The 26,127-nt window shown below is 44.7% G+C and overlaps 1 protein-coding gene across 3 annotated transcripts in view; it reads left to right on the plus strand.

Annotated features, from left to right (window-relative positions):
• The window catches only part of ubash3ba (ubiquitin associated and SH3 domain containing Ba), a 43,492-nt gene extending 17,612 nt beyond the window's left edge, over positions 1-25,880 (plus strand). Inside the window, exons 9-15 of one of the 3 annotated variants that reach the window (XR_008896013.1) lie at positions 581-703; positions 906-998; positions 1,725-1,869; positions 2,161-2,267; positions 2,613-2,722; positions 2,842-5,667; positions 25,711-25,880. Coding sequence is in view for 2 of the 3 variants with exons in the window: in XM_056593919.1 (XP_056449894.1) it covers positions 581-703; positions 906-998; positions 1,725-1,869; positions 2,161-2,267; positions 2,613-2,722; positions 2,842-2,979 (716 nt within the window). In the remaining variant the exon portion in view is untranslated. Of the gene's footprint in view, positions 1-580; positions 704-905; positions 999-1,724; positions 1,870-2,160; positions 2,268-2,612; positions 2,723-2,841; positions 6,228-25,710 lie in introns of those variants that run through there. The other 2 variants (XM_056593919.1, XM_056593917.1) reach the window with 2 other exon arrangements.
• Positions 25,881-26,127: the final 247 nt, after the last annotated feature.

Here is a 26,127-nt window from a genome sequence, read left to right on the forward strand (position 1 = left end):
CATTTATTTAATGCTCATATGTCCTAGTGCTGAAAAAAGGTTATATGAAAAAGTGTGAGGGTAGCGGTGGTGCGCTAAACTTGTTCTGTGAACAGCTGGATGTGAACCATGGTGTGAAGGAAGTGAACACAACGATCGATTTTCAACTGTGCGCGCATGCACTGGTGTAATTGAGCTGCGCTGCTATATATCTTTTTTATCAATGTTGCGAGTCTAGTGCAGGCCGGGTTTTTTTTCTCCAGCACCCCCTGCTGAGAATACGTTCTCGCTGAGAATACGTCCCTCCCCCTCCCCCGCGCGGGGCGCGGGGAGTGCAGTACGACCGTTTGATTGACGTACTTACTGTCCAATGAAACTCGGTGGCAATGGAAATGATTGGCTGGAGTTTTTCGAGCCCTGCCCGTTCCACAGATGATTGACAAGTTTAATTTTCATGTCAGTACTTCTAACTCAGTGGCTGTAAGCGGGTTATGATAAGGATTTCAAGTAATTTTGCAAAAATGGCCAAAAAAGCGAATCACCTACGCAACCTTTAAGTCTTCATACCAGACATTTATTTTTCACGTTTTTTTTTTAATAGGTCGATACGTTCGCTGTAATCTCAACATGCCGCCCAGCCTGCCAATCAGAAGCGGTGGACACCGAGACTACGATAAAGATTGTCCAATCACTGTGTTCGGTGGGACACAGGCCCGCCTCGTAGGTATGTAGCATCACAATGCTATTCAACTTTTATTTCAAGTAACAAAAGGTCTTTCATTTTACAGGAATGTAAAATAACCGCTACAAGCCAGAATGGTTGTAATTATCATTATCATAATATTTTGCATTTACGATATTGGGTTATATATCAACATACTTGTGTGTATGATGTGTCTCTGAGCATGTTTATTTCTGGTGACCAGGCGAGGCCCTTTTGGAGAGCCACACGACAGTGAACTTTATCTACTGCTCTCCCTCACTGCGCTGCGTCCAGACGGCCCAGAACATTCTCCAAGGTGGGCACCAGTTCTCACACACATTTCTATCTTAAGGTTGACTTGGTTCTCTTTTTTTATCCAGCAATATATGCCAACAGTATCCTTAAGCCTCTTTCACACATAATTACCTGTCAACTGCTTTAGTAATAGTATAACCTTTCAGGCATCGCTATTGATGCTCAATATTCACACACACAGTGAGGTTCTGGAACATAGCAATGCTGGAATAGATGGGCAAGGGGATGGTCCAGCAGAAGGTGGTAATGCAACACTTATGGACGCCCACCGCCGTGAAACCCACAGAATGAGAGTTCCCTTGTTTCGGAGTCCATCCAGTTTCCAGCCATTGAGAAAATCAACTTTCGGGGAAAATCATTTGAGTCTTGTGATTGGTTCGCTTGCTCAACGTGAGAGCGTCTTATGTCAGATGGACATAGCTGTCTCTCATGGAAATGTTACTGCTTTTTATACAACTACCAACAGTGTTCCGGAAATGTCATCAGGACTTGATGGGGGGGAAATTCGCGGTACTGATGTTCGTGATTCTGTTCCCATTCGCGAATGACCCCATGTAGGCAATGTCCCGGAACACGACTGTGCTGGACAGCATGTGTGAAAGTGGCTCAAAGTAGTGCCAAAAGAGTTTAAAAGTTTTGCGATGAAGTCTGTGGTGAAGTGTTTTTTGTCGGAACTAGCATGCAGACTGACTTACCAACCTACGTCCCCCACGCCCCACCCACACAGGTCTACAACTGGATGGAAAAACGAGGATCCGTGTAGAGCCAGGCTTGTTCGAATGGACCAAGTGGGTGTCTGGCACAACCCTCCCCGTCTGGATCCCCCCCGTGGAGCTGGCCGCCGCCAACCTGAATGTGGACACAACATACAGGTACTGGCTCAACCCTGTGGTCCACTGGGTCCTTCCCTAATGCCTGCAGTCCCACTGCAGGCATTGATGAGACGGTCCTAACGCTTAGATATGCTGTAGGTCTGTGATGTGTTCCAAATGCCATAGGCATCCGTCGATTTCTGTTGTGGTTGACCGGGGCGCCTGCCTCTGTATGAGACCATTAGTTTCCGACCGTGCCCGGCTTATTAGTTAAGCACCACCCCTGCACCTCTGCATCTTAGTTAGGGAAATCCATTTTGTCTGTTCTCATGCCCCCCCCTCTCCCCATAGACCTCATATCCCCATCAGTAAGCTGGTGGTGTCGGAGTCCTACGACACCTACATCAGCAGGAGCTTCCAGGTGACCCGGGAGATCCTGTCCGAGTGCAACAACCTGGGTACGGAAACGCACTACAAACCCGCAGCCGTTTAGTTTTTTTCCTTGTCAGTGTGGATGACCCCCTGAGCGTTTCAACGCTGCAGTCTCTGTTATTACCATTCTTCCACACTATGTTGACGCTTTCGCCACTGAAAACTGAAAATAGATTCCTCGAATCTTTGGCCGCTAGTCGCTCGATCACAAAAAACATGAAGATATAGTTGAACCGCCTTCATAAACAGACGTACCACCTTGGTTCCGGTATTTAAGTCCTGTCTCCATTGTACATAAAGGAGAAGTTGGGTAGAAGGGTAAAAGTGTTGGCCCTGAGACTGCTTTGTGAAGCCATGCCTCTGTCTGACAGGAGATACGGTGCTGATCGTGGCTCACGCCTCGTCCCTGGAGGCCTGCACTCGCCAGATGCAAGGTCTGAGTCCCCAGAACGCCAAGGACTTTGTCCAGGTCGTCCGAAAGGTCGGTGTGAGAGCCTGCTCCTTCCACTGTTTTCTTATCATTTGTTTTGTCATACTTTCTAATTTTGTCGTAGTCTGTTCCCTTACTCACTCTCACTCACTCTCTCTCTCTCTCTTCAGATTCCCTACCTGGGCTTCTGTGCCTGCGAGGAGCTGGGGGAGACGGGGGTTTGGCAACTGGTTGACCCACCCATCTTGCCGCTGACACACGGACCCAACCACAGCTTCAACTGGAGGGAAATGCTTCTGCAGGACTGAGAGGAAGAGGGCGACAGAGAGGTGCTGTGTGGACGCCTGTTGTCCGGGCTGCTCGTCTGAAATGAATATTTATTATTAGCCCTCAAACGCTTTATCCGCTCACCCATCCAGCCACCCGTTTCGCTCAACTTAATGAACTGCTCGTGAATGAGAAGAAGGTACTGTATTTATGAGGAAACGGCAAGAACAAATTGGACTACGTTACAGTTCCTTTTGGCCATTCAAGCACTGAGCAAAAAGAGAGAGAGAAAAGTGAGTGGGAGCTTCTAGGAAATAAGGCGAACGAGCGTTATTACTGGTGGCTCGCCAACGGTTTGATGGACAGTCCGATTCGCTTTCCGCGGGGGTTCTCGTTGAACACTTGTGTGTGTGTGCAGGCTCGCATTGAGCGTTAAGAACGTTCCCGAACAAGAGCTCCTGGTGACAACTGCCTCTTTTTTTTATAAACACTGTGACAAGCAAAACAAAGCAGAGTCAAGAAGAAGACAGAATATATTTAATTGAAATAGTAAGAGGTATGTTCAGTGTCCTTAGATTTTAAGCAAAGCAACTGTTCCTGTTGGAATGAAGCACAGTGGAAACGCGGTCTATCTGACAATCAGACGGCAGCAGAACTGGCATCGGTGTTTGGGTCATAACACATCGGGACTCTTCCTGCGAGTCCTACTCCATGAAGGGTTTTAGTGTTCGTATTTACACAGATTTACCAAAACGTAACAGCTTTTTGTAGCCTTTTTCCGCTAAGGCCCTCGTACACAAGCAATATTTCCATATTGTATACAGTGGATGCTAAATGTAGGCAGTGGAGCTACGACTTTGTTCTACAGCTTTAGTTGGTGCTTTCGTTGACTAAATGGCTTACCTTCGTCGACGTCGTGTCTCTTCTGCATCACAACCTCAGTGCGGTTTCCCTCCCTGTGCTTTGTCCTGGTCAGTTTGAAGCGTTCTCCCTTAATGTTTGGTGCATTTTATTTCTATGAACAGAGCGGATGATGACAGTAAGTGTTGCGCTTCCTGTTGTGTGTTATGTTGTATGCCACAGAATAATCCTATTTATATGATTTGGTTAGAGCCGTCATGAAGGATAAGTATGTAGTGACTGGATGGACGAGATCGAAGATGTGACTGATTGAACATGTGTCTTCGGCATTTCTACCTGTGCCATCGGCTCCTTGGCAAGATTACAGAATCATTCGTTTTAATTTGTCTTTGAAGAAATCCCTATATCTGGAAAAGATTTGTTTTTAAGTAATGTTGGTTTTGTATGAAAACAAAACAATTATTATTTTTTTGTTTGCTGTCCTTTACATCCGAGTTTGACATTCAACCCTGTGTGAGTTTGTCTGTTTCCCTTCCTCAGTCGGTCAGTCATGTTGACCGGAAACTCTTTAAGTCACCAGGACGACGGAAAATGACACCCATCATGGGAACACCGCTCCCAGTGGGGATGAGGTACCATGGCCTCCACCTATAGCAATAATTGTTGAATAGAGGTTGTATTTATTCATTGTTATTGGAGGTATTTTGGAACTGCATGTAGCTAGATAGGGCTAGCTATGAACAAGAGCATCACCAAAATACCTACTGTGAGGAAGGGTCTCTCCATGCTATTGATATTAAGTTCAGTGGTGCAGAAAGAAAGTATATCTATATTTTCAGAAACTACAGCCTTAAAACAAAATGGTACAGGAAAAATGATCAAATTAAAAGAAGCCCTTACTGTCCAGTCAAACTCTTCAATGAGTAGGCTGTCCCTTAGTTTGGTTTTATTTGTATTTCTCCATAAAGATGGGGATTGTTAAGTATTAATCTTCTGAACATTCCTACACACGTTCTGCCCGTAGAGGCTTAAAGTCAGAACATTGCTGTGTAGATTTACTTAAAATTCTGATTTATCGCTTGCTGATTTGGCTTTTAACATAGGTTCTAGCTATGAATGTATAGCTCATAAAATATTTTTAATTTTTACTGGTTGTGTAAAATGACACATCGTTTTTTGGTGTTACTATCATTGTTACAGCTGAGCATATAGTGTACCTACTCTCAAAAAGAGCAACAATATCAATTTCATAAAATACATGAACATTTGTGCTTCTGACATGCCTGCAATGTGATAGTATACAAAGTGTTGAACAAAAATGAAAGATATACACGATGAAAAGTGTGCTTCCCTTGCACCTACTCTCGAACAGAGCATGCACTTTTTTCTCTTTTTAAGTAAATTTGCTTGGTTATTTTAGATGCCGACAAAATAAATAAAATAAAAATACATGTTTGTGACATTAATGTGTGGTCAAAAATCTGTTCTTGTGATTTGTGATGAGGCAATAAGCTGAATGGTATGTAATAGTTTCTATCTAATTTGTTTGATTGACCATAAAAAGTCTGCAACTCTCAATGCTTTAGATATTTTATAATATGAATAGACAACAATAGATACGGGCTGCTATGTCGACTGTGAACCATAACTGCCGGCCAACACTTGTATAGGCCACTAGGTGGCCCCACAACGCCGCAATTATATTTGATCCAAGTTTTTTGACGTTCATTTGGAATCCCATGTTTATCTTTTTATTAACGAAGACGTAACACTCGACCGACGATTTTCAGTAAGGACCCATACAGCGTTTTCTGTCCCGGGAAGGTCCAAACTGACGTGAGCTATGATTTATAATTGTACTATCCATGGTAAGGAGTTGAGCGATATGTCTTCTTTAAAAGTCTTCTTTTAAAATATGGATGTTGGGAGTTTGCACTAGCCTTGCCTATGAAAATTGTAGGATGACTAATAATTTATAATTTTCAATGTTGTGATAAACATGGCAAATGAAAGATTGACGGGGCTATTTTGCTACTTTAGGACATTTTTGTCAGCTTGCCAAAATGTTGCTTTGTTGATTATTAATATGCGACTTCGAGGCCTAAAGTGTGTCACCGGTATCACCTAAACCTACACCCGATGGAGTGTAACGGCGCTGGGCTTGGGCCCGATAGGAGGAGGAGCGGCTATCTGTCAATATCATGTGAGATCAAACTTCGTGCACGAGAGGTGATGATGAAGATGTGTTGATCAGAATCGAGATGTAAGATCACGTGTGCAGCGTTGTGCATACTGTACTTTCTGACTTGATAGGAAACAGGTGAAGAATTGTTTGAATTGGTGACATATAACTACGACTTGATTCATTTATGTGAGGACTTTTTTTTATTGTGCCAGTTTTGGGTAGAATTCAACCGAATTTGAACTGAATAATTTAAATGAAAGTGCTTCACAAGGAAAAAAACAGAAGCATCTGTCAAATACAATAGTATAGCCTATGTATGAGAAAATATATTAGAATGATACATGAAATACATTAGGTGAAGCGTGTGAGCGGAATGTTATGTTTTGGTATTTCAATTATTATTTATTAAGCATACCCATATCCCCCAAAAATGCATGCATGCAAAATTGAAAGATCATTTTGGGGTGAGAGAGAGTGCAACAACCTCTCTCAAGATAGGTTAAATGGGGCAGAGAGAGAGAGAGGGAGAGAGGAACAGAGCGAGAGAGAGGGACAGAGAGAGAGAGAGAGAGAGAGTTTAGAGAGGGCCACCACCTAGTCTCATGATAGTTTACAAAGTAAATGATCCTGGAAGAGAGAGGCATAGATAGAGGGACAGAGTGGGGGAGAGAGGGCTATTACCTAGTCTCAAGATAGCCTCAATTAGTCTAGGAGACGAGACAGAAGGGGAGAGAGAGCCGGTGAGAGAGTGAGGACAAGGGAACCAGTTGAAGGCTCACACCTATCCACACGAACGGTTGAATTGGCCAGGGAGGGCGACAGGGTGCGAGTGAGAACAAGGGTGTGTGTGTTGTAGGACCACAGCACATGTCTCCTTACCTGTATGGACGGATGGCTGTTTACGACATACCCCTAGCCACTGTTTGTGTAATGGGCTGCTTGCTTTAATGTGACATTTGTGACAGGAGTCACAGTGAAATGACGGCAGGCCCTTTGCAGAACCGTGGGGATCTTCACAGCATGTGTTCATTTCACAATGTTTACATATCTGATTGTACATTTCGTACGGGTGGGCCCATACTGGTTTCTTTTCATCCCAAACACACTCCTGGAAAGACCCTGAGTGGTAGTAGTTCCACTTGATTTATGGATGCTGCGTTTTAATGGGCTTTGATCTGTAGAGTGTAAGGAGCACAAAATAAAGCAAACGGAACAGAAATATATTCTTGAATCCTTCTGAATATATTTAGAATATATTCCAAACCAATGGTATTAAGGCACTTTTTCTGCCAAACGACACATAGATATTGCAGCAAAAGTTATTTAAGACTATGTTTGTGTCTGGAATGTTTCCTTTCAGTAAAGTTTATTCTTGTTGTCTTCCTGTCACCAATCTCAGCATTGATTGAGCATGGATATCTATACAACCTGTTTATGTTATTTCTTGTTATCCTCTGTGGAAAGGGCTTCTGAAGTTTTCTTTGGATTTCAAGTTCAAGTTTTAGATCTCATTATAGTTGAGTAATCAAGTTTTCTGAAGGGGTTGCACTCACCTGGTATAACATTGATCTGACAGTGGTATTGAAGAAAGAAATGTTGGATGTTGGTATCCAGCTGAATAAAATTAAACACAAATATTAAAACATTTGCAAATCCAAGATATCAAAATGTAATTGTCATCATAATTTCAATTAGATCTGGTTGATGTTATTTATGTAGAAACAATGATCGTATGCCCATTTTACAAACAAATGCTATTGCAAATCAAAACCAAAGTCCAATAGTAGGCAACCAAAAAGTAAGAAATTCAACTAAAATCTAGAACTGCCGCCAAGAATTTATGCATCTTCATTCAATCAAATACACAATGAATGTCTAATGAAGTAAAATAATGATTTAAAAGATCTTCAGTTTAACAGGAGCATTGAGTGTTAACAAAGTCATGAATGCTCTGTTGGATTCTTGAAAGGGGGAAGTCCTTTCAAACGAAAGACTTCCTTCTTAACCCTTCATAAGATTTTATTTTAGAGAAAAGTGTGGATAAAGCATCACAATATGCAGCTTATAATTAAGCTCTCTGAGAAAATGTCACAACCAAGACATTCTTTTTATGATTTCATTATCAAGGTAATGTATTATAATGTGAGAATAGTGTGGAAACTGTGTGATTCTTTCGGTTGGACAATGGACCTGTAGCACATGTCCCAGCACACATCTCAGGAGCAACGTGAAGAAGGAAGCGGGAAAGTTTTTGAGTTGTGCTTTTCTTTGTGAGTATGCTTGCGAGCTTCTCTTCAGTTTCAGCACTTGAAAGAGAGGGAGGGAGGAAGGGAGGGAGGGAGGGAGGGAGGAAAGGAGAGAGAGCGGAGGACGGACACGGGGAGCAGCAGGAGGAGGAGGAGGAGGAGGAGGAGGAGGGAGGTGCAGTGAGTTTGGAGTCCCTGCTAAGCGCGGGCCAGTAGAAAACAGACAGCGTCGGTTTCATACAGGGCTGCAGTCTGTCTAAGGCATGCTCTGTGTGTCGGCCACTCATTCTTTATTTGCAAAAAAGCCAGCGTGCACCTGCGTGTTGGAGCTCTCTCTCTCTCTCTCTCTCTCTCTCTCTCTCTCTCTCTCTCTCTCTCTCTCTCTCTCTCTCTCTCTCTCGCTCTGTCTACTCCCTTTCTCCCTTACTCTACATGTTTCCCTCTCCCTACATCTGTCTTACTGCTCTCTTTCCCTCTCCCGCTCTCCCATTCTCTGTCTAAGTTTATCTCTCTCTCTCTCTCTTCTCTCTCTCTCTCTCTCTCTCTCTCTCTCTCTCTCTCTCTCTCTCTCTCTCTCTCTCTCTCTCTCTCTCTGTCTCACTTTATCCCTCTATCTCTGACTTACTTATTTCTCCCTGTCTTTCTCTCTCTTTCCCTCTCTCTGTCTTCCCCCCTCTCTCTCTCTCTCTCTCTCTCTCTCTCTCTCTCTCTCTCTCTCTCTCTCTCTCTCTCTCCCCCCCTTACTTTATGTCTCTCTCCCTCTCTGGGTTCTCCTTCATTGTTTACAAGTGCTGTCACGTTAGGAACTCCTGCAGGCAAGCAGTGGAACCGAGGCTGTTCTGCATCGAGACGGACGACTAGCAATAACAAATGCCCGCGCAGAGAAACTGTGTGTGTGTGTGTGTGTGTGTGTATGTAAACTGCACGCGTGCAAAAAAAAGTTTAGCTTGTGTCTCCGTGGGAGGATTTGTAGAGCTGAAAGAAGAGAGTGGAGTGGTCAGAAACAGAGGGGAGTTGGAAGGAGTTGCAGCAACTCCGACACACAAAGGAAGGTGAGTCCCTCCGCTGAACAGCTGAAGTTACTGAGTAACAAACCCTGAGCTGCCCGTCTCACCACCGACGGCTCAAGAGGTCTGCTTATGGCACCGTTGATAGGCGCTCTGGACACGCTGTGCTACATATCTACCACTCGGTACTTGTGTTGCTGTTGTGATTTCTCGTGTGTTTGTGTGTGTGTGTGTGTGTGTGTGTGTGTGTGAGTGTGTACTGTGTATGCTTGTATTAGTGCATATTTGGTAGTGTGTGTTTGTGTGTATGCATTTATGTGTTTGCTGTGGTGCTTGTGTGTAAACTAGTGATCCTGATTTTGTGTGTGTGTATGCGTGTGTGTGTGTATGCACGATGGTATTATTTTATATTTGGTTGTGTATGCGTGTGTGTGTGTGTGTGTTGGTTCGTCTGATGGTTGACTGGTCTAAATCCTTTTCGGAGGAGATTCGGCTGGTTTGGTTTTGTCATGGTACGTCTTTTAGTACAGATGTTGACGTGTCTCAAGTGTCTACAAACAGACAAACACGCTTGCATCAAAATATACAAACTTATACACACACACACACACACACACACACACACACACACACACACACACACACACACACACACACACACACACACACACACACACACACACACACACACACACACACTCAAAAGTACGAAAGGACAAAAGGGTACATTTTATCCATTGCATAATTCCTTTGCCTAATTCCAGTGGAAGGAGATTTTGTTGCTAAGTAACTAAAGTTTAACTTGTAATTTACCAAATTATAAGTTACACACTGACCCTCTGAATAAGGATAATTACAAAAAAAATTATGAAAAGACCGCAGTATAGTTTCAGATATTGTATTGAAACCACTTGTTGAAATAGCTTGAGCGACATTGCATTGTGCATGTTGTCCACTTACTCTACTCTATGTTGACCACTTACTCTAAGCCCCTCCCTTAATCATAAGAGGACTGATCTACATTAGCACTGAATGACAAAAAGTGATGGTGAACAGTCCACCCCAGTCTTCCCTTCATGGACTCTCTTGACTTTTGTTTTAATCCAGACTGACACACATTACAGCAGGAAATAGTACCATGCAATCTCACTCAGTAATCGAATGCCGTCACACAGCTATTTGTTTTTCAGTGAGACCAGACTGTAAACTAATCCTCTTTCCTCAACTCACACCTTCATCTTGGGCAATTTCAGCGAATCGATGGGACACGTTTTGGATAGTCCAAGTGATGGTCATCCGGTGGCCGTTTAGTGAGTTGCGTGCCACCCACGCAAAAAACAAGTTCATCTAACCATAGAGAGAGTTCACTTATCAGTGGTAAGGAGTTTGAGGTGGGGACTGAAGTTTTGAGGGTATGGGGAAGGGGGAACCCTGTGTGTTTTCAGAGCACATCCTGCAGGGAAACCGACAGAAATAGAGGCCCTGTTTGTTGTCCCTTCGCAAAAGCTGCTACAAAGATAGTCTTGTTTAAAAATGTTGGCCAATGTTTGTTTCACGTAGCAATTAACCCTTATCACAATATTAGGAGCCAACAAATGCTTAATGAAAGGATAGAGCAAGGATTCAGGCAACAAAAAACAACACTTATAGGACATGAGCCACAACGGGACTTAAATGGCCTTAAAGTGACCAGATCTTAAACTGAACCAAAACCAAAACGTAAAAATAACACATTTCTGAAATTCAGGGTTGTGTTAAGTTACATTTTCCAGATAACTTGGAACCAATTGGAGGACTGTGCTGAAATTATGAACAAAGAAGCACAGCACAGGTAAGCATTTCAACATCGCAGGAGTAAAAAAGTATGGGGTTATGGCGATGAGAACGCCAGGTTCCCAGCTTCGAATGCCTCACATTCTTAGCTGCTGACCTCTGTGGAAAATTAGAACATGCCTGTTTGAAGGTCACTTTTCCCTGAAGCCAGGAGCTCTGACATACAGGTCGCTGCCGCCATGGAATATAATGTGGAGTAATCCTCCACTATACATGCCCTTTCACTTACCGATGATTAACCTGACTGGGTCGTTATCATCGTTGTCCGGGATGTGTTATCGACACTAGGTAACTTCCGAAGTGACAGGTGAAGTGGCTGAGGTTCGAGGTATGCAGACAATGGTACGCATTTCAGCAGCAGAAGAGGGGGGTGGGGGGAAGAAGAGTTGACCAGTGTTGGTTCCTTGCCAGGTTTTTTGCTGTCTCCATGATTCAATGGTTTGCCAACATATCTTATCTCAAGGCTGTGTTTTTAGTTAACATATTTTAACATTCTGAAGGGATGTCTGATAGCTGTAACTGATACTGAGATTACGTTTATTAACAGAGCATTATTAACATCATAAATCGGAAAATGCCGCCATGAATACAGAATCCAATGAAAGGACTTGGTGTGTTGTTCCTGGTGGTACACTGTCCATACCAAGATAATGGCTATTTATTCACAAAACAGACACTGTTTTGCTTTCTACGATGTTGATGTATAGCCTTGATGGGAACAGTTTGCTGGAACAATTGGGTCAAAACACCAGTGCTTGAATAACAGCCATGTTACTAAGATAATAACAATGTTTTGTGCATACTGGCCCCCAACAGTGGTTTTGCAGAGGGGTAATTACCCCTGAAAGCAGCCAGGGTCCAAGGCAGCAATAGCCGCCATGAATTCAATGCCCATACGGATATGAAATGCTTTGATTTGTTCTTTAATCGAATAGCGTTTGCACAAACTGCCTCATGCATCTTTCTGCAACAATTTATTATTATTTTTTTACTGTGTGTGTTTGAACGCTACTGTAAGCTAGTAGGTAGGGAACATAGTTCATTTGTAGATAAATATGTGTAATACATTGTTCCACATTCCCAATTACCCGCACATGTGCAGAGCCAAACCCAGCTATGTCACCAGAAATATTATCTTAAGCACACACACTCATACCTCATGGCCCAACATACAATACATATATGGGAGGAGGAAAATACAGCCAAATCTTGTGCATAAGCTAAGCAGAGGCCTGCACTCAATCACCCAAACAACCACGCAAAAGCTGCGGAAAACGACAGTGTTTCAGAGAGGTGTCATCAGATCTGATTGGTGTTCCGAGGCACTTCTTAGTCTAAGAAGGGGGGCCACACTGTAAATGTCAGTATCGCCTTTAAGCATCTGACAGCAACGAAGAACAGAGCCGGTTCTTATCTGATGACCTTGTGATCCCGGAAGGGGGGTGGGGGGTGGGTGGGTTCACGGGTATGAGCGGTAGCGAGCCAGGCTGCAGCAACGCCGCGGGCTTCTCCCCATTGTGGAAGAGAGACGTTGTGTGCCTTATATTTTATCGGTTGTTACGTTAGTCCAAAACAAAAAGCCTTTTCACAAGCGATCTGCAATTGTGAAAAAAAGTGATCTGCTGAGAAAATATAACTCTTTCGTTTTTGAAAATCTATACTCTGCCTCAGGAGATGTTATATATTACTCTATCTAATTTTTGTATGCTTGTGCACCCCCAATAAACTCTAATGCTTGGGAGTACACTACCAGCATTATTTCTGGAATACTGAGAGCCATCGCTCAGGCCTCATGAGAGGCTCCTGAACAAACCTATCTATGTATCTCTATCTCTATTCTCAACCACTTACATCACAGCTGAAGTATGTACTCGCGAAGGTGGTAGCACAACACAGGAAAAATAGTCTGACGTTTTTCTGTCTTAAAGTTAGCCCGTTACAATCAACGCAAAGTTTTTTTTTATCTATCCACGTTTAAGTTTAAACAGCTTTCATTTGTCACGGACCACGGTCAAACTCTTTTTGACCCGGCCAACTCTTTCCTTTCCCGCTCTGTGGCCATTCATTGTGTCAGACCCATCCGCCACATTGCACGTGCCCCCTCTCTTGTCCCAATGTCGATCAGCCCTGCTTTGGGAAGCGACACTTGGGGAGGAAGCAAGTTCTGTGTTGTCCTTGTATGGAGCATTGTGCCGGTGGTGTCTGGACCTGTGTGGAGGGAGGGGATTGACCCTCGTAAAAAAAGAAAGTCCTTTAAACTCTTTGCCCGCCTGTCAGACCACACGCTCGCTGTCAGCTGTGAAATATGACTATCCCACTTCTCTCTGGGCCCCTGTCACCTCTCGACCTCTCGCCGTTCCTTCTTCCTCTTAACTATGCCCTTCTTTTCTTTTCTTTTTATTCTTTTACCAATTTCCTCTCCTTCGTTGTCTTGCCAACCTAATCCTTCTTGATCCTGTACTTCAGGTGGTTTTGGTTCCACCTAAACATAATATGAGGTTGTTTCTTTCAATTAAAACGGATAATTATACAAATGAATGCAGGATTATTGCGACGTGACACATTTTGAGTTCATAGGTCGCCAAGGACTTGTAGTTCTCAGATCATATTGGGCTCTCTTGTTTTAGGGAGTGTAGAGTGATATGATTGTATATTACTGTGTATACAATGATATTATGATACCTGTAAGTTATGGCAGAATCTTATTTGTTCACACTCTCTTTTGAGGCACAAAAATACATTTATATCACCTTGGCAGTTGGACAATCATGTAATTCTTGGCTTTTTTCACCAAATATCATTCTAGAAAGATCTTCCATCATTAAATCATGAAGGGCGGCATTAATTCATAACTTCTGTCAATCTTTTGGTTGCATCAAATTCAGGCTTTAAATTTGTGTTGTATTGTATACATGCTTAGAAAGCCTGCTCAGAAACAGAAATATTGAGTTTCAACATAACTAACTAGGTCAAACCTTTTAAATTGTGTCCGCTACCAGTGGTTCAACGTAAACTGTTGCCTACTGGTCTCTAGCGTCTGGTCTTTACTCCGAAAAAAAAATGTCTCTCTTGTCCACTGGTGTCTACTCTCTGCTATACTGCTCTCTGGTCTACTAGTCCCTGGTCTCTGATCTTTGTACCGTGCGAGGTGGATGGCCCTCCACCCTGCCAAAGGGTGTCGGCCTGGGTTACCTGGTTGGCTCTGCTGAGGAGCCGGGTTATTGACCGAGGAGGGAGAGCAAAATAAACACAGCGCTTAAAGGGGGATTAAAAGTGTCAGAGAGCCTCTAGGATTACACCCCTCAGAACGTATCCAGATGTTCTCCCTCTTCAGGTAGTGCACGTGAGCCGTCTTCAGGTAGCGCATGTGACAAGGCTTTGGTGCGGACCACCCTCCGCCCCCCCCTGTGGAGTGAACAGACAATGTGAAGGGAAAGAGAGCAAGGGGAGGGAGAGGGAGAGGGAGAAAGAGAACAAAAGGGTGTGAACTTAGTGATAGCAGGGAGAGATAAGGAGAGAGAGACTGGAGGAGAGCCAGGGTGGGAATGAGAGAAGAGAGAATGAGAGAGATGGAACGGACAGAGGCAGCGGAGGGGACTGCGGAGGGATGGGTTAAGGAAGGGAGGAATAGAAAAAGGAGGCGGGGAAAGAAAGAAAGAGGGAATGCAGAATGGAGGGCAAAGGAGAGAAAGAGGTAGAGAAGGGAGGGAGTGTGAGAGAGAGCACAAGAGAAAAAGGAGGGAAAGAGAGTGAGAGTGCTGCTGAACAGGTCTTCTGTATTTGATCTGGTTTTCTCCGGAGGCCAAAGCACTTTGGTGGGGCCTATTGCCAGGGGCTCGGGCCGGTTCCCTGCACAGGGCGAGCTTGGGGGCAAAGAGGCCATGGTACCGCAAATAATCTCCAAATCCGCCGTCGTCAAGAGGGTCATCCGTGAGGAAAGGGACCGGATATTGTTCAGCGCTTTGAACCCAGAGAAGTGAAGACTCATGTCCTCGCTTCTTTTTAATTCATATTATTTACACTGCTTTAAGTGGCATCTGTAACGGTGTCCACCAGGAAAAACAAGTTCTCTGCGTGACAATACGTGGGAACGTCATGGTTTCCAAGGTCGAAATGCACCCTTTTCTTATTTTTTAATGAATGGTGATTGTCAGTGCTTCGTGTTAAAGTCCTTGGTAGAAGCGCCAATCCAAATATTAATCTAAAAAACAAACAAAGCTATGCTTGATAAATGATTGCTCTGCCACTGTGTTTTTTTCTAGGAGAGCTTCTCTCAGCATGTAGTTCATCTGCCAATGCCCCGAGTGTAGTTCTCACACCTGAGGGAACGGCATACCACACGCCACTCTTTCTACTACCCCAGAGCAGCCACAGCTCACGTGTGTGTGTGTGTGTGTGTGTGTGCGCGAGCGCGCGTGCGCTGCTTCACTCTCTTTCCATGGCTTTGCATGATTGTGTTTTCTTCACCCTTCTCGGTGGGTTGCGAGCACTTATCTGACAAATCTTTGTGCTCTTGAACCGAATATTGGAGTTGCAAAAAAATAAGCCAGTTAATTGTTTTGGTTTTCGGTTGGAATGATTGGAATAGATAGAACACTTTATTAAAAAATGTTCAGTCAGGTTTCTGTTGTAGTCGCTGCCCTTTGCCGGTTGTCAGCGGCCTTCCCTTCAAGGATTCTGTTTTGGCCTCCATTTTAGACAGCTGAGCCGAGGCAGGGAGGGGTCAGGGAGGCTGCACTTGAGGGGAGGATGTGGATCTGTAAACGTCGGGTAGAACTTCACGAATGACCAGGATTATTTTTCTACCAATCGAGCTAGCGATGTTTGTCTGCCCGATGTAGAATTTGTTGATGGGTGATATTATGATATAACTGTAATGATTTGACCATTTGAGCTATAATAAAATGTGCTCTAGTCTATAGGAGCTGGAATAGTTATTTTGATCAAATCAAGTTTTCATTAAAAACATTAAGGAAGATGAAGAGGGTGAATGAAATCCTCTTGATTTTTTATTTACCACATTTTATGCTGAACAATGCAGTCAAACCATCGTAAGAGAAGGGTTGTTATTCTGCATGTTACTTAGCAATTTGGTAGTCTTTGATAAAACTAAGACAATTCCTTGTAAAACTGTTGCTAGAAGGTTCAGGATGATAGTGTACTCATTTAGAGGTACCATTTAACCATTCATGTAGTCTCATTAATATGAGAGGCTTCATTATGGGAATGCTGCTAAGCAGAGCAAAGCTACCATTTGTGGATACTGTAGTAGAGCCTAAACTGAAATCTTTAACCCAGACACACAATATTACAGTTGGTTCTTGTTTGTTTGGCTTTTAAATATTTCAATAATTATGCTTCTTGAGCGTCGGTTGTTAGAATGTGACGAACAGCATTTATTTTAGAATGAGCCGATTCACGACTAGAAGACGAGAGAACAGTCTTATCTTCAACACCCTTTGACACTCACAAATAAACTCAAATACTTAAAGGGAAATACAAATGTTGGATATCCACACGTGCATCTACTTCTACTGAGCATTTTATAGCAATTTACAGTATTCCGATTTTTTTAATACTTTTTGAGAACGAGCCTATGGTTAAAAGTTTTTATTTCACATCATGCTATCGATACAAATGATAAAGCATATGAAAGCTGAGAATCCACAGATTTCAGCAGTATCAGCCATATCATCCTGTGACCTATGCTCCACCTAGCCGTTAAAGAATAGAAACAACACCCTTTACCTTATCTCAAGTTACAAACACAAATTATGTCATACCTTTGCTATTATAATAGTACTATGTATCATACTGATACTACACATATACTCCTGCTACTAATCATACTATTAGGCCTATCATACTACTCGTACTACTTCTCGTACTCCTTCTACTACTTATAATAAGTAAACGTATACCTATCATGCTTATATTGGTTATAATACTTACTACTAAAACTTATCATACTCTTAAGCCTAGGTTCAATATATCACTTTAGTTAAGCTATTTGTTTAAAGCTAGGGTAGGCAGTTTGGAGAAACCACGCAGGGAAATGTAGATTGTCGAACCGACTAAATCCAAACCCCTCCCTTCAGATCTCCCTTCAAAGCCACTCCCAATCGTGTGACATATGCCTTAGCAAAAGGTCTGCAGAGCCTTCTTGAAGACTGCAATGAGTTCAAGGGCAGAGTATGTGCAGATCACCAGGTAGGTAGGTAGGCAGACAGACATTCAGGCCATTCCTATCATCCTATTTAGGCCCAATAGATTCTAGAATGTATTCTATCAGGATTTGATTCTTCTAAAATAAATTGCCTAGCCTAGCCTGAAAACTAACTTTTTTCAGCAGTTGGGAATTATTCTTATGTTTTGTTTGTTTGTACTCTTACTCCAGTCAGACTTTATCTTTTGAGCAATGTTAAAATATTTCACTTGAGTTCAGCCATTTTATTCGTCTTGTTTTATAAACATAAATTTATGTTTTTTTTAGGTACAGACCTCACCCATTAAGAAATGCTTTATCTATTTTTCACCTATTCTAATCACAAATGCAAGGAAGGAAGGAAGGCTGTACATTTTAAGGTGCAACTACCTCTATGTGATAACCATTTGCTTTAGGCCTAAATATCACTCTTGTTGCATATACATTAGCCTATGTTTTCTGTGAAGTCAGAAATAACGCGTGTGATCCTAGAAAGATAGCCTTTCAAGTGGGTTTGTGATTGTTTGCATTTAAGATATTCTTTTGATCATCCTGTAAGCCTGAGGGGTTATATTAAGAGTGATGGCGGGTTAGTGAAGGTGACTTTTGCATATGTTCTATCAGTGATACATTCGTTTTATATGTAGGCTACACAGTAACAGGTGTATGTTTACATACGATCCAAGATGTGCATGTCTGGGGATTTGTGTGTGTTAATCAATCGACAGGTATGTCCTGTATCCTCGGACACATGAATTTTGATAGTTACTATGAGGTAATTACTATTTTTATTATTGTTATTTTAAGCTCAACAGAAATAGTCATACCTGTATGGATGCATTGGGTTGGATGTTCTGTTATTAGCAGTGGCGTTGAGCATGAGTTAGAGGGTATTTATTCAGTCCACTTAGTTTTTTTTGAACGACCATCGCCTCGACACCTATCCGAGGGCCTCCTAATGGCTCTCACTATTTGACACATCTGCCAAGGTCACCACAGTGTCTACTCGGCACCGGTGAATGCTCAATGCGCCATTGTCAACAAGAATTTGTTGGAGTCGTTTTTTTTTTTAAAACGGCTGTTTTGTTCATTCTCTGCCAGCTCCCGAAATACTTGGATGCAAAATACATCGTTGGTATTTGTCCTGTGTTCCTAGCAGCAGGAGAACGGAGGCCGTCCGGCAGCACTACCCCTCTCTGATCAATGTGTTCCGCGCAGCTTAACTATGAAATAAGATTTGATCCATTTCAAAAAGTCAAACATTTTCAATGTACGCGATACAATATTGATGAACTTGGGGGCCGGCGTTCTCAGTACCACATTGTTGTAAACTACAAGAGACTTGGTCTTACCTGGATACTTTCATGTGTGTCTCTTTTTTGTGGGGGTAAAGGGGATACGACGCCGTTGACCTGCGACCTCGACAAATGTAACTTCAATTATCTTGATTAAAACTATTGAGTTTGAATTTTGTTGGGCAAATTAGAATAATGTAAGTATACCGTTCAACATATTTAACATATAGGTCCATTTAAGATTTTAGGTATTTGAATGCAGAAATTTTGCATACTGTACCTTTAAGAGTGAAGGCAGGTTAGGGAGGGTGAGGTTTACATATGTATTACCAGTGGAAAACTAGTTTAATGTTATGTGCATAGAAAGTAGTATACTTTGTGTTTGCTTTCGTTCCATGATTGTGCATGTCTCTGGATTTCTGGGTGTGTATTTGAACATGTCCTTATTTTCATGGACTTGAATGAATTCATTACCTGAAATTTGATCCTATCTTGCCATCAACGTATCCTATGACCCCATTCGGCAGGTGTCAATTGTATATTGGCCAAGTTGTACTGTAAACTTACATCATGGATTTGATGTAAACCAATGCCACAGCAATCATTTTGAATAGCTCTTAATGAAGTTGCTGTTTGAATTAGAAATTCTTTAAAGGAATAAATAAGAATTATCCTCAGTAATTATTATCCAGAAATAAATATGCATTCCTGTAAAAGGTATATATTTTTGTTATCAGCATTCAGTCGGAGGGAATACCAGGGAATAAAATAAGGCCAGAGTCTATTTTCATTATTTTTTTTACCACCATCGACTCAACCCCTATCCGAAGGCCTCCTAATTGTTCGTAATATTTGACACATCTGCCAAGGTCACCACAGTTTCTCCTCGGCACCGGTGACAGGCTCAATGCGCCATTGTCAACTGTTAGGAATTTGTTGGAGTCGTTTCTAAAACGGCCATTTTGTCCATTCTCTGCAAGCTTGCGCGTTACCTTCAAGCAAAGGTGCCAACGTCCCAAAGTAATGCAGTATATTTAGGTTATATATTTTGGAGAGACTTCTACGATTTTCTTTATTTAGAATAGAACAAAAGACCAATATAAACAGTTGTCGTGGCATTATGCACTTGAAGGAAGGCACTCACTGTACTATTCTTGCTTCTAGTAATTCAGGTCAAATGGAAACCCTGGAGAATGTCTCAAATATCACCAAGAGATCTTTCCCTCAGGGAAATGTGCCGCACATCCAACTTCACACATTCAACATTTTCTGTCCACTTCACCATGTGCACTTTCATACCGTGACATACTTTTCATCAATCGTCAGTATTTGCTTTGTTATCATTGCTATTTGTAGATTGTTATTGTTATCTGAACACTTTAATAGGTGAAGCACATTTTGCAAAAAGAGAGGTAATATTATCATTATTATTTGTGTTTTCAATGTTCCGTTTAAAGACTTTTTGGTCGCACGGACAGAATAACCTTGATTGGGGGGAGCACAGTTATGTGTTTCTTCTCACGTCGGGAACCCAACGGATCGTCTTGTGAAAGAAACACGAGTGGCGCCGCGGCGCTGCAACAAACCAGTTCTGCAGCCCGGCTGAACCCGCTGACACGGCCTCATCATTTACACTACTTTGCATTTAATTGTCTGCAGCTGTTTCCCCCTTTGCTGCAAAGCAGAGGTGCCTCTGGGTTTCAGTCCGTTCTCCGCGCGAGGGTCAGTGAGGTGATACAGCATGCGCCGGCAGTGGGCATTCCCCCAAAACATTTCCGTAGCCTTTTTTTTTTTTTCATTTGGGTATTTTTCTCGTGGTCGTGACTGATTTGGCCCCACGTCCCCCTGCATTGTCTCGTATGTAGGCTCTCCCCCTTACATGTGCGTGGGACGCAGGAGTCGGTGCACGTATAGGGTCCGTGCACGAGTCCACGTGCACACGCACACGCAGGCAGCGGCGGCGCAGCACCTTGTGCTCGGCACGGCGGTATATGGATCACAGTCGGACCACCTGGTTCCTGTGTGGTTTCTGGGAGGCTTTACTTTTAGGGCGAGTCCCTGCACTTAGTTAAACAAAAGGGCCCCAGCGTTGGTCCTCTGGATAAACACACTCCTGAGAAAACATGGCATGGTTACACTTTAACCTGCCGGCGGAGCCCTCCTGCCTGCGTCCCCCCCAGTGCCGCAGGGTCAGGCCGGCCCCGCGCTCCCCGGCGGGGCCCGCCGAGAGAATCACGCGGCGCACGTGAGGCTGCCCGCTCGCCCGGTCCGCGCGGACAATGAAGCCTTTGACGGGCCGTGGCCTCCACCCTCCACCCTCCGCCCTTCCCGACCCTCAACCCCTCAACCCCCACCGCCCCACATCACCACCACCACCACCACCACCACCACCCCCCCCACCATCACCACCGTCCGTCCACCCTGCAGCCGCCCCACCTCTCTCCCCCCACCCCACCCCACCGCCCCGCTCTGGTCCTCCTCAGTACAGTCGGAGCACTGTCTCCCCGGGCCCCGGACGGTGTCACTCCCCCCTTTCTGTTGTGCTCCCTCCTGGACACCGACAGCAGCTGGCCGGCAGCCTTTAGAGCCCTGGGGAGGACGGCGGCGTAGAGAGGAGAGAGACAGAGTGGGAGAGAGAGAGAGAGGAGGGAGAGACAGAGTGGGAGACAAAGAGAGGGAGAGACAGAGGGAGAGGGCGTGTGAGAGAGAGAGAGGCGAGAGAGAGAGAGAGAGAGAGAGAGAGAGAGAGAGAGAGAGAGAGAGAGAGAGAGAGAGAGAGAGAGAGAGACAGAGAGAGAGAGAGTCAAAGTTCAGACAGAATTAGCCCAGGTCAGAGCAGAACGGAGCGACCAAGCAGAGAGAGCTGTTGAGCATTCCCTCCCAACAACACCCCCCCAACACACACAAACATGCACACAGACACACACTCACACACACACACACACACCAATACCCCCCCCCCACCGCACACCACCCACCAACTAACACACAAGTTTGACGCCAAAGTCTGTACAAAAATAACGCTATGCAGATAAGCCTGGTTCGTTTCAACCATGGGATTAGACAGCTTGTTTTCTTCCTAAAAAGTCCAAACTGCGTCAAGGTAAGACCAGTAGACTAGGCCTCGGGCCCTGTTAATAATGCTGCTAGACATTGTGACCGCTGCAACTAATACAATTAAATGTTTTGTACTTGGACTTGGTGATTTATGGAACATCGTACTATTAATAGTTAATAGTGCAACCTTACGACGGGCGACGTGCCACATAACATTTTGTAGGGTAAGTCGTACGGTAAAATTGCTATATCCGTCTCATTTCCCAGCACCCTGGAATGAGTTAAAATGCTTCGACTTATTAGCGTATGCTGGTTACTTAGCACCGCACCTAGCTAGGGTGGGGTGTATTGAGCGAGTGCCAGATGCGGTCTTTGAAACTTAGAGTCCCTCAAGCGTAACCGATCCGATGTTTGTGACGTGCAAGCTGATGAAAAAGATCACGTATGTCCTCCGCATGGGTCACTGTCCCTGTAAATATGAAGAAAGAGAAGAAAGAAGAAGGAACACACCCAAGGGTGTGTTCCTTCTCTCACAGGCTGAGAGGTTGCAAGACTTTGAGCGACTATTGGCTCTACGGACGTGGGGCTTGTTTGTGTGTGTGAGTGTGTAGGTTTTGTGTGTGCGCATGTTTGCGTGTGTGTGCAAGCGTTTGTGTGTTTGTGTTTGTGTGTGTGTGTGTGTTCAGTATGTGTGTCGAGAGAATGGCCCGAGAGAACAACGCAGAGGTCCGGTTATCATCTACTCTTCCACACACTAAACCCCTCGTATCAATGAATAAAAGGGCCCTTATCTGGCCAGGGCCCCTGCAATGCTACATTAATGTGAAGCCATGAGTGTTATCTGATGTTGTAGTCATGAAGTAAGGGCCGCCGTCCCTCTCTGCCTCTCCCCCCCCTGGCTCCCTCTCCTCCCTCTCCTCCCCCTCCTCCCCCTCCTCCCCCTCCTCCCTCCACACAGCGGCAGTCGTGTAAACAGACGAGCGTTCCGGAGGAATGCTGGACTCTGTGACCTCACGCCCCCGAGCGCTGCTACAGTGCACTGAGTTCAGCTGGAGCCGGCCCCTCCCCTCCTGTAGCGCCTCCCTTCCTCCCTCCCTCCCTCCCTCCCTCCCTCCCTCCCTCCCTCCCTCCATCCCTCCACTCCGCCGCCTCACCCTGTTTCCCCAGCTTGAGGCCCCCTCTGGGTGGAAAGTACACACATCGCTTTCACCCGACACCACAACCGCCACATATGCATGCAACTACGACGCACACACACACACACACACAGACAGGCACAGGCAGAAACGTGCACAGCACACACGCACACACACGGACACACGCACGCACGCACACACGCACACACACACAGACACACTTAAGTGAACACAAAGCCATATGCGCGCCACCGTTTGAGCGCTGCCTTTCTGTGAGCGCTGCAGCTGTCAGTGAGCCGGGCCTCTGCTGTGATAGTTTCCAGCCATCTCTGCTGGGCGACGGGGTCCGGACGGGAGCTCTCAGGGCGTCTCGTGGTGCGCAAAAGGACTAGATTCATCCTCTCCGGGTCTGCCCCGTTGTTGCACTGTAACGTTACACAGTCAAACACACAACGTTACACCAGAGATAAGAGAAAGACCGAAGTGACGAGCTGGGACTAGGTGAACAGTGTTTGGTTTTCTCCGCCGTCTTATGTGTGTGTCGACGTGTGTTGTAGGTGAGAGCACCTGTAACTATTTTGAGGCCGTTTATATCAGCGGAGGCCAGTTGTGTATCGGAATAAAACCGTGGCAATAAGTTCTACCCAGGCCGCCACACTGTCAAAATGTGTCTCCTCTTCAGATCAGATCATCATTTGTTTTTGATTTCCTGCTTGCAGTACACAGAAGATTGGAATGATGCTTACATTAATCAGACTTTCACTGATGAATGGCAATTGCATCTCCACATCGGTATGTGGTTGTTTTAAAAAGAAAAAGAAAAAACACACAAGGACAAAAGACTGTATGCTTTCTTTGACAATCTCTTTGATACATTTTTCCCTCATATATTTGATGTGGAACAGATGAGGCAAAAACATCGCAATGTCATGTTTCACAGTCTTTCATTGTCATGCTTGTCTTGATCTTTTTGCCAGATTCACTAACGCTCCCTGCAGGCTGAGCAGTTCCCCTTGGCCTCAAAAGCGAAGCGACTGAAGTAAGCTTTAGGCCAGCAGCGCCCCCTACTGGAATTTAAACATCACCAAACCACCAAGCCCCCCAGAAAGCATGCCTGCCTCATAGCTTCATAGGCCCATTGAAAAGGTACTACAGCGCGTGTGTACAAGTGCACAAATCTACCTTTTGTGCACGTGTACACACACACGCTGCAGTTCCTTTGGAACACACCACATGTAATGCCCACAGTGCTAAGACAAAGGCAAATAATTAAACCACGATAGGCATGTAAATCTAGGATTAATAACTCATTAAATTTGCTAATCGTACTCTGAAGGTTATGTGCCAGCTGCTAGCTGATCTGCAAATCTCATGAATACGATGATTAAAGGCGAACGCCTTCTCACAGTACACCCTCTCTGGGTTCGGGTCGACGCCACTCCAGTGCGTGTGCGTATTCCTCCGCAGACTGTGAATGTGATCATTGACATCAGTAGTAGTAATCATCGTACCACGCCTCGGAGTGTCTATGCAGCACAGTAGGAGTCACACATCTGGTTGCACATGCAGACAGACAGACAGACGGACGGACGCATGCGCGCAGCAGGCAATCCCATCTAGCTCTTGTCTGAAGAAAACATGGAGCTGTCTGGTGCCATAGCAACCAATGCGGACATCCCACCCTCTTTCAGAGAGAGAAAGAGGTGGAGGGAGAAAAAAGAGAAGGGGCAATGACACGTTTGACAAGAAGCAATTGAGACGAAGGACACAGAGAGAGAGAGAGAGAGAGAGAGAGAGAAGCAATTGAGACGAGAGAGAGAGAGAGAGAGAGAGAGAGAGAGAGAGAGAGAGAGAGAGAGAGAGAGAGAGAGAGAGAGAGAGAGAGAGAGAGAGGAGAGAGAGAGAGAGAGAGAGAGAGAGAGAGAGAGAGAGAGAGAGAGAGAGAGAGAGAGAGAGAGAAGCAATTGAGACGAAGGACAGAGAGAGAGAGAGAGAGAAGCAATTGAGACGAAGGACAGAGAGAGAGAGAGAGAGAGAGAGAGAGAGAGAGAGAGAGAGAGAGAGAGAGAGAGAGAGAGAGAGAGAGAGAGAGTTGGGGGAGAGTAATATCGGTCTGTCTGGTATATATCTGGCTGGCTGGCTGTAAATATAACAAGAAAATGTTGGTCTCTCTGTCTCTCTGTCAGTCTGACTATCTTCCTACCTGTCCATCTCTAAAACCTAAGATGAACATACATGTCTCAGTCTGTCAATCTGTCTGTCCAGTAACTATCTCCCCATCTGCCTGTCTGGCTGTCTGTCTATAACTACGGCATTAACATGTCTCTCTCGCCGTCTATCTCTGTCAGTCTGTCGGGACCAACGTAACATTACCATGTCTGTCCGTTATAGTAACGTGAGAATATTAGAAGTGTGAACACATCAAGGTCTCTAAACGGTCGGAGAACCAAGATGAATATTGTGCAGTCGCTGAAATGAAGAGCAGAACCAATAGAAAGGGAGTACAAAGAAAGAGAGAATAGAATAGTAATGAGAACTGTTTCCTCCGCTGTCTCATGTAATGTGTGCAGCAGAGGCCACTCTGTTAAAGACGCCATTCCCTGCTCCAGCTCCATACTTGCATGTAGCACTGTTGTTCTGACCTACATACAAACACACACGATCGCTTACGCAACAGCATTGGACACAGTCTGCCCTAAATTTAGCGAAAACTGACTCAACCGTTTCTTTTTTGTATGTGCCTGGGTCACTGAGAGGACGATGCAGAAATGATACAATGCCGGAACAGTGTTTCCCCAAAAATGCGTTTTTTGGACGTAGCGGCCGGGAATTTCATCATCTGCTTGGAACAATATCGTCCAAATCTCTGGCTCTCTTGTGGATCTTAATGTTATGGTTGTGTTATACCCTTTCTCTCTCGCTCTCCCTCTCTGTCGCTCTGTCTCAGCTTCGGTTGGCGCCGGGTACCCGTCACAGTGGAGGGAGAACCAAGCAGCCTCCAGCAGTATGCAGACGACGGTGAGTTCAGACAGTGTCATGCTGCACTTCCAGGGCTGGCCTGCAGGGGGAGGCCAAGCTCACCCCTGTCTCACGCTGCCCTTATTATAGGACGGCAGCATCACCTGACAGACAGGGCACACCAAATACACCACGTTCTTCATCAAGTGTTGGTGTGAAGATGCAGTTAGATTATCAAGCACTGCTGTCAAGCCAGTACCACCCCCCCCCCCCCCCCCCCCCCCCCCCCCACGACTGCAGACGAACAGCCAGACTTTGCAGACCTGCTCCTCTAACTGTCTGAAAAAAGGTGTGAGACCGAACCTTAAGAGCCTCAATAAGAGCACTGACGCAAGAAATACGGTGT

Source organism: Gadus chalcogrammus, chromosome 7 (genome assembly GCF_026213295.1).
Source record: "Gadus chalcogrammus isolate NIFS_2021 chromosome 7, NIFS_Gcha_1.0, whole genome shotgun sequence".
Taxonomy (NCBI): domain Eukaryota; kingdom Metazoa; phylum Chordata; class Actinopteri; order Gadiformes; family Gadidae; genus Gadus; species Gadus chalcogrammus.